The sequence below is a fragment of the Myxine glutinosa genome, chromosome 4 (genome assembly GCF_964187855.1).
Source record: "Myxine glutinosa chromosome 4, kmMyxGlut1.1, whole genome shotgun sequence".
NCBI classification, from domain to species: domain Eukaryota; kingdom Metazoa; phylum Chordata; class Myxini; order Myxiniformes; family Myxinidae; genus Myxine; species Myxine glutinosa.
This window is the reverse complement of record NC_136264.1, coordinates 105,016,457-105,029,871: the sequence shown is the minus strand read 5'-3', so window position 1 is coordinate 105,029,871 and position 13,415 is coordinate 105,016,457. Positions and strand designations below refer to the sequence as shown.

The 13,415-nt window shown below is 46.7% G+C and overlaps 1 protein-coding gene across 1 annotated transcript in view; it reads left to right on the top strand.

Annotated features, from left to right (window-relative positions):
- The window catches only part of LOC137425938 (glutamate receptor ionotropic, delta-1-like), a 396,968-nt gene that overhangs the window by 287,376 nt on the left and 96,177 nt on the right, over positions 1-13,415 (top strand). The window contains exon 9 of the mRNA XM_078776249.1: positions 10,385-10,703. Coding sequence (XP_078632375.1) covers positions 10,385-10,703 — 319 coding nt within the window. The remainder of the gene's footprint in view (positions 1-10,384; positions 10,704-13,415) is intronic.

Here is a 13,415-nt window from a genome sequence, read left to right as displayed (position 1 = left end):
CGAAGGAGAGGGTTTGGTCAAAGATGATGCCAAGATTCCGGATGTGAGGGGAGGTGGACACTGGGAAACCGTCGATGTTGAGGGCAAAGTTATGGGTGGACTTGGTGAGCGTTTTTGGGCCAATGATGATTATTTCAGATTTATCACAGTTAAGTTTGAGGAAGTTGATTTGAAGCCAGGATTTTATTTCAGTGATGCAGTTTGTCAGGATAGAGTGGGTGGCGGTGGAGATGGACTTGGTGGAGATGAAAAGCTGGATGTCATCGGCGAAGCAGTGGAATTGGAGACCATGACGGCGGATTAAGTGACCGAGGGGGGACAGGTAAAGGATAAAGAGGAGGGGGCCAAGAACTGAACCTTGGGGGACACCTTGGGGGAGGGGAGCAGTGGGGGATTTGCAGTTATTGATGGAGATGAACTGACGTCTGTCAGAGAGGTATGATTTAATCCAAGAGAGGGCAGTGCCGGTAATGTTAAAGGTGGTTTCAAGTCGGGTGAGGAGGATGGTGTGATCGATGGTGTCAAAGGCAGCGCTGAGGTCGAGGAGGATGAGAATGTTGAGGTTGCCAGCATCAGAGGAGAGGAGAAGGTCGTTGGTGATTTTGAGGAGAGCAGTTTCAGTACTGTGGTTGGACCGGAATCCGGATTGGAATGTTTCATACAGGTTATTGGCAGAGAGGTGATGCTTGAGTTGAGTGGCTACAGCGCGTTCCAAAACCTTTGACAGAAAGGGTAGGTTGGAGATGGGTCTGAAGTTATTTAGGGTGTCAGGGTTTAGTCCAGGTTTTTTCAGAATGGGGGTAACAGCAGCAATTTTGAGGGATGGTGGGACGATGCCTGTAGACAGGGAGGAGTTTATTGTTGCAATGATAAGTGGAGAAAGAGCAGGAAGGGAGGCCTTGACAAAGCTGGAGGGGATGGGGTCAAGAGTGCAGGTGGCAGTTTTCATTCCGATGAGGAGTTCAGAGAGGTCAGTAGGGGAGACTGGGGAGAATTGAGACAGGGGATGGCAGGATAAGGGGGGGCAGGTGGTTTGAGGGGGAGCGGGTGCGGCGGTGGTCAAGCTGTTGTAGATGTTTTCAATTTTGCGTTGGAAGAATGAAAGGAAGGAGATGCAGTTGTCTATTGTGAATGACTGGGTGGTGGTGTTCAGGGGGCTGAGGAGTTTGTTTATTGTAGAGAAGAGTGCTTTTGGGTTTCCGGAGCCAGAGTGGATAATTTGAGAGTAGTAGGCGGAGCGGGCGCGGGAGAGGGCATCTTTATAGTGTTGTATGTGGTCCTTGTAGGCCTGGGAGTGAACTGTGAGACCTGTTTTATTGCGGAGTCTTTCAAGTTGGCGAGCACGAGTTTTCATTAGGCGGAGCTCAGGGGTAAACCAGGGAGCAGAATGGGTGAAAGAAACTGTTTTGGTTTTTATAGGCGCAATTTGGTCAAGGCAGGAAGAGAGAGTGTGGTTGTAGTAGTCAGTGAGGTCAGAAGGGGTGTGGAGGTCAACGAAGGGAGAAGTGGACATTTTTTCAGAGAGGGTCGATGAGAATGAGGCAGGTGAAAAAGCGTTTAGCTTACGGAAGTTGATAGTGCGATAATGCCTTGGTGCTGGGGTGGGGATGTTGATGGTCAGAGTGATGGCTAGGTGGTCAGAGAGAGTGAGGTCGGAGCCAGAGAGATGGTGCAAAATTAGTCCAGTAGAGCAGACAAGGTCCAAAATGTGACCACGGTTATGGGTAGGAAAGTTGACATGTTGAGTGAGGTTAAAGCAGGTGAGTAAATCAGTGAAGTCAGTGGTTAGCGTGGAGTCAGTGGAGTCCATGTGGATATTGAAATCACCAAGGAGGAGGATTGAGGGGGAGAGGGAACATAGCTGGGTCAGAAAGTAGGAGAAGTCAGACAGGAATGATGGGTGTGGTTTGGGAGGGCGGTAGACAACAGCCATGACTGACTGTGTGTGACCAGAGAGTTTAAAAGCCAGGTGTTCAAATGATGGAGCAGATGAGATGGAGATGAGGTTGGTCTTGATGTCTTGTCGGTGAATAACGGCAATTCCACCACCTCGGCCCTCCGAGCGTGGTTTATTGATGTAAGAATATCCATTGGGTGTGGTGAGGTTGAGCGTGTAGTAGTCCAGTGGTTGTTGCCAGGTCTCAGTGAGACAGTCTCAGTCAGTGAGACTTAATAGGAATATCTGACTGATTGCAACACATGCTTTCAAAATTCTATCTTGGCCCGACAGAAGAAAGAACAAGGAATCGTTGAGCACTAACTGATACTGGGCTCGCATCAGACCTATGTACAAAAGATTAAATTCATTCAAAAAGAACCCGGGCATAGCCGGGTGCATTCAGCTAGTCTTTCATAAATTAATCGTTTCTGTTTGCCCGGCGTGTGCAGCCCTGTAGCCTCAGGCTTCCCCGGTCCCACGTCGAAGTTTGTTCACTTAAGTTTCTTCATTCGCTGTTTTTGCTTGGTTCTTAGATTTTTCCCTTCTCCCCCGAACTTCCCCGGACATCTACTCTTTGTCTAACGTTTTAACCCCCCCCCCCCCTCAAAAAAAACAACAACATTTATTTCCCTTTCTCCACGTGTGCTTTGGTCTCATTGTGTGCTTCTGTCCACGTGCGCTGTCTCGCCCGCCCCCATTATCTCCTTGCCTTCCACCTTTTGCCCTGTTCAAGTGACTCGTGGTTGTCCCTCTAGGTCCTCTCCCGTTGGTATTTTTGTGAATATAAGATTGTTCTTCAGGGTTCTGTTTAAATATGTTTAAACTTTCCCCTGCAGTGTTTTATTCAGTGGTATATTACAACACGCTGTTTTTCTTCCTATTTAAAAGGCTCTTTTCTATTTCCTCTTCAACTCATTCCACTTCAAAAAAATATTCAATCTCTTACATTTCTTCCTCACTACATGCTCTAAACTCACCTTCATTCCACCCCTCCTCTATCGTTCTTAAACGGATCGCTAACTTGAAAATCACAATAAACCCAATTTGTTAAAAATGTTCGTCTTTCATGAATCATCCACTTTCTAAACTCCCCCTTGCCCCTCCCCTCCTAAACTCCCCCTTGCCCCTCCCCTCCTAAACTCCCCCCTTGCCCCTCCCCTTCAAAACTCGCCCCCAACCCCTTCCCTTCAATTCTCCCCCCCCCCTACCATCCCTCTCCAGTTCTCCCCCCTCCCGCATCCTCCTCAAAGCTGCCTCCTCCCCACTTCGTCTCCCTTCTATCTCATACCTCCACCTCCCCCAACCTTCTACTTTCCTCTGCCCCCTCTCAAACAACCCCTCACTGTGCCTCATCCCATCACCATCAATCTTTTCGTCCTCCTCATCCTTCCCTTTCTTGTAACTCTTCTGTAATCTCTGACACACTATCAACTGCTCTCCCTACCTCCCCCTCTCATCCTTCATCTGACCCTACTCCTCCCCTCCTCTGTCCTGCACCCGATGCTCCCCCTCTCTCCTCATTAACGGTATGGACCTCAAACATCTGGGGCCTTCGCTCAAACCTGATTGATCTCTCCATTCAGGTTGCTTCTGACAATCCAAACTTGATCTGCTTAACAGAAACTTTCCTCCTTCAAGATGTCTCTGATTCCTTAATATCTCTTCCTGGTTACTCCCTCCTCCGGTATGATAGACCTGAGCCTCGTCCTGGTGTTGGGGTTGCTATCTTTATCAAAAACTCTCTTCCTCTCTCTTCCTCTCTCTGCTTGCACTTCCCTCTCTCCACCCTACCCCCAGGAGTACCTCTGGCTATGGCTTCCTCTCCGCTCCCACCTTTTGTTCATATGTGTTGTGGACCATCCTCCAAACAGTGATGACTCCCTTTACATTTCGCTGTCTGACAACATGGACCAACTTCTATCAACTCATCCAAACTCTCTCTTCCTCATATGTGGCGACTTCAAATGTCATCATGCCAGCGGGCTGGGTGTGGGTTCCTCTCTCACCAGCCATGGCACCTCGGCAATGGACTTCTGCGATTCATTGGGACTGACACAATCTGTCAATTTCCCGACCCGGATCTCAGTCAATAGAGTATCTTCTCTTCTAGACTTGGTTATGACAAACTTCCCTGCAAATGTCTGTTGCTCTTCTTCTGCTCCAATCGGTTCTTCTGATCATGTGCTTGTTAAAGTGGACATCTCTCTGGCCATTCTCAGAGAGCCTCCTCAGCGCCGATGAGTCTGGCATTTTACTCAGGCTGACTGGCTCGGTCTGCAAGCAGCCATCAATCATCTGGTCTGGTCTCCCATCTCTACCGCCTCTGACATCAATTCTTCCTGGGAATTCTTCCAAAGCAAACTGCTCTCTCATGCACAGATTTATCCCATCTCGTCTTCAGTTGTCTTACCCTTCCTCCCGTCCATGGTACACTGAGTCTTGTGGTGAGGCAGTTGCCCTAAAACAACATGCCTTTGCCTCTTGGAAGGCAAATCCAACTGAAGGTAATCTCAGTTCCTTCCATCAAGCTCAGAACAAGTGTGTGTCTACCCTCAGGAGTGCCAGGAAGCACTATCTCTCCACACTCAAGAATGAACTCTCAAACCTGTCTCCTTCCTCCAAATCCTGGTGGCATCTGGTCAAATCCGTTTCTGGTGGTTGTTCCCCTTTCACCCCCTGCCTTACCTCAAATGGCTTCACAGTTGATACTGCACGTGACAAAGCCGTATGCCTCAACTCTGTGTTTGCCTCAAAATCTTATGTCCCAAACCCATCTCTCTCTGTTCCCACCTTACCCAGTCAAACCCAACTGCTCCTGGACTCTGTGTCCTTCTCTCCTGACAAGGTGGAGAAGTTTTTGTCAAACCTCGACTCTGATTCTGCAACTGGACCAGACGGCATCAGCCCATGGGTCCTAAAATCCTGCTCTGCCGCTCTATCTCACCCTCTCTCTGTTCTTTTCACCCTCTCTTTTGCTCAAGGTCATCTGCCAGCATCTTGGAAATCAGCAAACATTACCGCTTTACACAAAAAAGGTGCAAAAACAGATCCTTGCAACTACAGACCAATCAGCCTGCTCCCAATTATCAGCAAAGTCATAGAATCCATCATTGCTTCGGATATCAAATCCTTCCTCTTCTCCAATGGCTTGATCTCCGATCATCAATTTTGATTCAGACCAGGTCATTCTACTCTGGACATGTTGCTTCTGCTGTCTCAACAATGGATGGAGGTCCTCAATGCCAAACAGGAAATCAGAGCTGTCTCCCTTGACATATCACGTGCCTTCGATACGGTCTGGCACCCAGCTCTGCTCACCAAACTCTCCTCCGATGGTATCCATGGAAATCTCCTCGCATGGCTTGTGGACTTCCTCTCTGCTCGTAGTCAACGTGTGGCCCTGAATGGATTTCTCTCATCTCCCCTTCCTGTTCTGGCTGGAGTTCCCCAAGGTAGTGTTCTGGGCCCTGTGCTATTTCTGGTCTTCATCAATGATCTCTCCGACTCTCTGGAAACTCCTCTTTATCTCTTTTCTGATGACTCCACTCTCTGCCGCTCCTTTCCTCATCCCTCAGATCAGCAGTCTGCAGCCACCTCACTCTCTGCAGACCTGGACAAAATCACAGACTGGTCAAACAAGTGGAACATGTCTTTCAATCCTGACAAATCTCACACTCTTACAATGTCTCTCTGAAAAGACCGACTGGAAAACCCTCCCATCCACTTTCTCAACAATCCTCTCCAAGAATTTCTGTCGATCAAGCTTTTGGGTCTTACTATCTGCCATCTTGGGAAAACCACATTTCCAAGCTGGCCTCCAAAGCCAGTCGCCGACTGGGCAGTGGGCATCCTCCGTCGTGCGAAGTCCTTCCTTGGCACACCTGAGCTCCTCACCACATACAAGGCTTTCATCCGCAGCTCAATGGAATACTGTTCCCCCCTCTGGGCCGGTGCTCCTGCCTCACACCTAGCTCGGCTTCACGCTGTTGAAACCAAAGCTTTCAGCATCATTGGAATCTCCTGCGATGAAGCTAACTCCGAGGGCATTTCACTCACTCACCGCAGGCAGGTTGGTGGTCTTTCTGTCTTCTACCGACTCCTCTCCGGCCTTGCACCCCCAGCTCTCTCTGTGCTCTGTCCCCCAAATATTCCTACAGGTCGCACAAGATCTGCCAGAAACCCTCTCATGGTAAAACTGCCAAAATCTAGGCTCTCTGCTCACCTTCACTCTTTCATTCCCCTTTTCTCCCGCCTCTGGAACAAACTCCCTTCAATCCCACTCCTCCCTCCGGGTCTTTAAAACAGCTTTTCACCACCATCTCTTATCTTACCCCAACCAAAACCTTGAACTTTTCTACCCCCGCTAATTTTTACCCCAGATATACTTTTTTGAAATTCCAACTTCTTTCCTGGAAGTCCTTGCAATGCCCATATGTTTTATACATCTCCCACCTCCCCCCAAGCCCTCTCCCTCCCACAGTTCCCTCGATGCCCTTGCTCTCAAATGTTGTGTTTGTGTCCTTCCCCCTCTCTCCGCATCTTGCCTACCACTCCCCTTATTTTGTGTTTTGTGTGTCGGTTTGACTTTTTGTGTGATCAATGTTAGCTCTTTCACGAGCCTCGATCTTGTATACAAAAAAATAAATAAAAACCTCGGAACAAGTGTGTATCTGCCCTCATGAGAGCCAGGAAGCACTATCTCTCTACTCTCAAGACTGAACTCTCAAACCTGTCTCCTTCCTCCAATTGTGGTGGCATCTGGTCAAATCTCTTTCTGTTGTTTGTTCTCCCTCCATCCCCTCCCTTACCTCAAATGGCTACACAGCTGACGCCACACGTGACAAAGCCGAATGCCTCAACTCTGTGTTTGCCTCAAAATCTTGTGTCCCAAACCCATCTCTCTCTGTTCCCACCTTTCCCAGTCGAACCCAACTGCTCGTGGACTCTGTGTCCTTCTCTCCTGACAAGATGGAGAAGTTTCTGTCAAACCTCGACTCTGATTCTGCAACTGGACCAGACGGCATCAGCCCACGGGTCCTAAAATCCTGCTCTGCCGCTCTTTCACACCCTCTGTCAATTCTCTTCACCCTCTCTTTTGCTCAAGGTCATCTGCCATCAGCTTGGCAATCAGCCAACATTACCGCTTTCCACAAGAAAGGTGCAAAAACAGATCCTTGCAACTAAAATCCAATCAGCCTGCTCCTAATAATCAGCAATGTCTTGGAATCGATCATCGCCTCTGACATTAAATCCTTCCTCTTCTCCAATGGCTTGATCTCAGATCATCAATTTGGATTCAGACCAGGTCATTCTACTCTGGACATGCTGCTTATGCTGTCTCAAAAATGGATGGAGGTCCTCAATGCCAAACAGGAGATCAGAGCTGTCTCCCTTGACATATCTCGTGCCTTCGATACGGTCTGACACCCCGCCAAGCTCACCAAACTCTCCTCTTTTGGTATCCATGGAAACCTCCATGCATGGCTTGCAGACTTCCTTTCTGGTCGCAGTCAACGTGTGGCCCTGAATGGAATTCTCTCTTCTCCCCTTCCTGTTCAGGCTGGAGTTCCTCAAGGCAGTGTTCTGGGCCCTGTGCTTTTTCTGGTCTTGATTAATGATCTCTCCGACTCTCTGGAAACTCCTCTCTATCTCTTTGCTGATGACTACACTCTCTGCCACTCCATATCCTAACACTCAGATCGGCAGGCAGCAGCCTCTTCACTCTCAGCAGACCTGGACAATATCACAGACTGGTCAAACAAGTGGAACATGTCTTTCAATCCTGACAAATCTCACACTCTCACTTTATCTCTCCGATAAGACCGTCCGGACAACCCTCCCATCTACTCTCTGAACAAGCCGCTTGAAGAAGTTTTGTCATTCAAGCTTTTGGGTCTCACTATTTGCCATGATCTTTCCTGGGAAAACCACATTTCCAAGCTGGCCTCCAAAGTCAGTCACGGACTGGGGGTCCTCCATCATGCGAAGTCCTTTCTGGGCACTTCTGAGCTCCTCACCACATACAAAGCTTTCATCCGCAGCTCTATCCGCAGTTTCATCCTCCCAACCCCCCCCCCCCCCCACTCCCACGCTGGTATATTGTGAATATAAGTTCTTTTCTTTGCTGTATTTGCTTCTTTCTTTGATTTTCTTCTCTCCCCCTACCTCCCACAAACATCTTACCCTTTGTCTTTCGTTTTAAATACAAAAAAAACATTTCTTTATTTTATTATTTCTCTCCTCACGGACACGTGCTTGTTCTCTCACCCCTTGTCTCGCCTTGTCCCCCTCCCCCTTGTCTCGCGTTGTGCCCCACCCCCTTTATCTCCCTTTTCTTCCACCTCTCCAGCCTTTCCAACTCTAGTTTCCTCCATACTCACTCTACCATTTCTCCTTCTTTCTCAAATCCACGTCCTCACTTTGGGACTTTTCCCAGATTGTTTTTCACGGTTTTGTTTAAATATGCTTAAAATTTCCCCTGCAGTGTTTTATTCAGTGGTTTATTACAACACGCTGTTTTTCTTCCCATTTAAAAGGCTTTTTTCAATTTCCTCTTCAAGTCAATTCCACTTCAAAAAAAATCAATCTATTACAGTTCCTCCTCCCTACATTCTCTAAACTCACCTTCATTCCACCCTTCCTCTATCATTTTCAAACGGATTTCTGACTTGAAGATCACAATAAACCCAGTTTATAATAAATGTTCCTTTTTCATTAATCATCCACTTTCTAAACAACCTCCTCCCCCTCCCCTTCAAATCTCCCTCCTTCCTCCTCCCCTTCAAAACTCCCCTCACCTCTCCCCTTCAAAACTCCACCCCCCCCCCCCCAACCATCCCCTTCAAATCTCCCCCCTACCATCTTTCTCCAATTTTCCGCCGTCCCCCCTCCTCCTCAAAGCTGCCTTCTCCTCACTTTGTCTCCCTTCTATCTCATACCTCCACCTCCTCCATCCTTCTACTTTGCTCTGCCCCTCTCCCACCCCCCCCTCCCCCAAACAACTCCTCACTGTGCCTCATCCCATCACCATCAAACCTTTTGTCCTCCTCATCCTTCCCTTTCTCCTAACTCTTCTGCAATCTCTGACATACTATCAACAGCTCTCCCTACCTCCCCCTCTCACCCTTCATGTTAACCGAACCCTCCCCTGTCCTGCACCCGATAGTCCCCCTCCCTCTTCCTTAACGGTATGGACCTCAAACATCCGGGGCCTTCGCTGAAACATGATTGATCTCTCAATCTATTACAGTTCCTCCTCCCTACATTCTCTAAACTCACCTTCATTCCACCCCTCCTCTATCGTTTTAAAACATATCTCTGACATGAAGATCACAATAAACCCAGTTTGTAATAAATGTTCGTTTTTCATTAATCATCCACTTTCTAAAAACCTCCTCACACCTCCCCCCTCAACTCTCCCTTTCAATTTCCCTCCCCCCTTGCCCCTCTCCTCCTAAACTCACTCCCCCCTCACCCTCCCCTTCAAAACTCCCCCTCAATCAATTGATAGATCTCTCTCAATCAATTGATCTCATGATCTTGATTTTGTTTCTCACAGTCTGGGAGTCCTTTAGGTGCTTTTTTGCAAACTCCAAGCGGGCTTTCATGTGTCTTTCACTGAGGAGAGGCTTCCGTCTGGCTACTCTACCATAAAGCCCAGATCGGTGGAATGTTGCAGTGATGGTTCTCCTTCTGGAAGTTTCTCCCATCTCCACACAGCATCTCTGGAGCTCAGCCAGAGTGACCATCCGGTTCTTGGTCACCTCTCTTACCAAGGCCCTTCTTCCCCGATTGCTCAGTTTGGCCGGGCGGCCAGCTCTAGGAAGAGTCCTGGTTGTTCCAAACTTCTTCCATTTAAGAATTATGGAGGCCACTGTGCTCTTGGGAAACTTCAATGCAGCAGAAATTTTTTTTGTAGACTTTCCCAGATATGTGCCTTGACACAATCCTGTCTCTGAGCTCTGCAGGCAGTTCCTTCGACCTCATGGCTTGGTTTTTGCTCTGATATGCATTGTCAGCTGTGAGACCTTATATAGACAGGTGTGTGCCTTTCCAAATCATGTCCAATCAATTGAATTTACCACAGGTGGACTCCAATCAAGGTGTAGAAACATCTCAAAGATGATCAAGAGAAATGGGAGGCACCTGAGCTAAATTTCAAGTGTCATAGCAAAGGGTCTGAATACTTATGTCAATGTGATATTTCAGTTTTTTCTTTTTAATAAATTTGCAAACCTTTCTAAAATTCTGTTTTCTCTTTGTCATTATGGGGTATTGAGTGTGGATTGATGAGGGAAAAAAATTAATTTAAACGATTTCAGCATAAGGCTGCAACATATACAAAATGTGAAAAAAGTGAAGGGGTCTGAATACTTTCTGAATGCACTGTAATTTGTTGATTATGATACAGTACTCACATGTTTGGTTTGTGCATCACTGTTTCAGCATGCTGATGTTGGTATTGGAGCACTGACAGTCACTCCTGAGCGAGAGAGTGTGGTGGACTTCACTCGCCGATATCTCGATCGAGGACTCGCCATGACAGTGAGAGAAACAAAGGATACAGTGGACCTCTTCTCATGCCTTATGGCTTTTCGTCCCCTCCTCTGGGCTGGCGTTGCTGTGTCAGCCATTATTGTTGCATTGGTATTGCAACGCCTAAACGGACCATGTTCAAACGATAGCACTGGTCATGCGGCACCATCATCCCTGTCATCTTGGGCCTCGTCTCTCTGGGTCGTGTTTGGCTCACTCATGCAGCAAGGTGAGTCACTGGGGACTGCTAACTTAAAATGAAACAAATGTCAAATTTCAAACTCAGCAAATTTATTATTCTGTTTATTATTTCAAATTTCCCTTAACATCCTTGAAAACAAAATCCAACCATAAAGTGTAAAAATGCAACTTGAACATTGACAACCTAGTTTCTGGTGATTCCGACGACACGGATAGAGTCCACATAAAATAATTCAATAGTTATATTTTGGTTTGCGATTACTAGCCCTAGTGCCCAAACAGCCCAATACCTCACCAAGGTGCGATTGCGAGCCATAGTGCCCGAAGAGCTCGACAACTGACCAAGTTGCGAGTACTATCCCTACCCAAACAGCTCGATACCTGACCAAGTTGTGAGTACTAGCCCTACCAAAACAGCTCGATACCTGACCCAGTTGTGAGTACTAGCCCTATTGCCGAAACAGTTCAATACCTGACCAAGTTGTGAGTTCTAGCCCTACCCAAACAGCTCGATACTTGACCAAGTTGCGAGTACTAGCCCTACCCAAACAGCTCGATACCTGACCAAGTTGCGAGTACTAGCCCTATTGCCGAAACAGTTCAATACCTGACCAAGTTGTGAGCAATAGCCTTAATGCGCAAACAGCTCAATACCTGACCAAGTTGTGAGTACTAGCCCTATTGCCGAAACAGCTCAATACCTGACCAAGTTGCGGGTACTAGCCCGATTGCCCAAACAGCTCAATACCTGACCAAGTTGCCAGTACTAGCACTGCCCAAACAGCTCGATACCTGACCAAGTTGCAAGTACTAGCCCTGCCCAAACAGCTCGATACCTGACCAAGTTGTGAGTACCAGCCCTGCCCAAACAGCTCGATACCTGACCAAGTTGCGGGTACTAGCCCTATTGCCCAAACAGCTCAGTACCTGACCAGGTTGTGAGTACTAGCCCTACCCAAACAGCTCGATACCTGACCAAGTTGCGAGTACTAGCCTTACCCAAACAGCTTGATACCTGACCAAGTTGCGAGTACTAGCCCTGCTCAAACAGCTCAATACCTTGGGAGAATCCTCATCTCTTCAAACATCTATTGATCTGAATGAACAAATAAATTTCGACTGACAATTAATGCAAAATTTATTTTCTGTGTTATTTGTGTTCAAAAAATGTTCTTCCATTTCTTTGATTTGTGTTCCTTTCTTTTCTACATCTTTCATTTTTTGGGGGATTTTTTGGGGTGGGGTAAATAATTAATTAAACCGGAAGTGATACATCATTAGTGTTTACAGCAAGGGAATTTCATTATAAGTAGAATAGTGTGTTGATTTGTGTGCTGGTGAATTACTGTGTGCATTCTGTGGTTAGAGTAGGTCAGCTAGGGTATGTTAGGTAAAGGTAGGTCAGGTTAGGTCAGGCGTGGTTCGGTGCGGTAGTTCGGTTTGGTGGTGAGTGTGTCGTTGGTTGTCATCTCCATATGCAGGTTCCAGAAGGTGGAACGGAGCACTCCCATGACTCAAATAATCCGTGTGTGTGTGTGTGTGTGTGTGTGTGTGTGTGTGTGTGTGTGTGTGTGCGTGCGTGCGTGCGTGCGTGTGTGTGTGTGTGTGTGTGTGTGTGTGTGTGTGTGTGTGTGTGTGCGTGCTATGTATGATATATTTGTTTATTTGTCCTCCATCTCTCCTTTCTTTCCTTCTTGTTTTATGTCTATGGAGGTGTGAATCTTGTAAATAGTTTTTGTGGGATTCACCTGGCCCCGCCTGGATGGGTTTGAGGATAGATGAGTTGCGGTTGAAGCCCGAATCCTCTCCAGGTTCCTCATGATGACTCAATCTTTGTCTTTTTGCATTCCCCCTGATACCCCAGTACTGCATTTGGGTCAGTTATTTAATTTCAAATAATTTACTCTGAAAAGTCACACTGTACTTGATTTTTGTTTGTTAATAAGTTATACGATGTGCAATTGGCATGCACAAACAAGAAACAAGGCAAGGATCACAAACAAAATATAATGAGTCTGTTGTTGCACATTAAAAAAATTGTCTGTTTTTGCTTGGCACTCGCAGGGAATCCCATTTACCATCATGCATGTTATAATGACATCGGTGCATTGTGCCACTGCCATCTGATTGGTTTAATGTTACTGTTTGCCAAGACTAACTTGGCCCTCTTCCCACCATTCCCATAATGTCACCAGCTGTCACTGTTGTATTAGAATTTTGCCTTAAAGTTTGTCTCTACAATTAATGTACTTGTAAATAAACGTTCAATCAAAACAATTCGCAGATCTGATCTTGCTTGTTTTTCAATGTGATGTAAACATGGCGATAGTTTGTAATGTGGTAATAGTAGGAGGCAAGATTGATCACGTGACATGTTCAAGTGCAGGGGATTTGACGTGGAGCACATCAAGTATTTCTCAGGATCATCTTTCTCAAGCAACATTTATGCCAATGTAGCAGGAACAATTTTCCACTAATGGCTTGAAGGGAAATTAAAGATGACAAGCAGATCCAATAATTTGCTTAGCTTCAAATTGAAGATACAAGTGGAAAAGGGTATGTTGTGAGTCGCGCAATGAACATTCGGAGAAAATGGTGTGAAAATTGGTTCCGTAAATATCACTGAATTATCCGGAAGAAACATCATATGGCCATGCAGAAAAACGCCTCTTTAATCATCGTGCCCTTTGCAAAAGTGTCTTCTTCTTTTTTAAATTGTTCTTATTTCAGCATTTTCTTT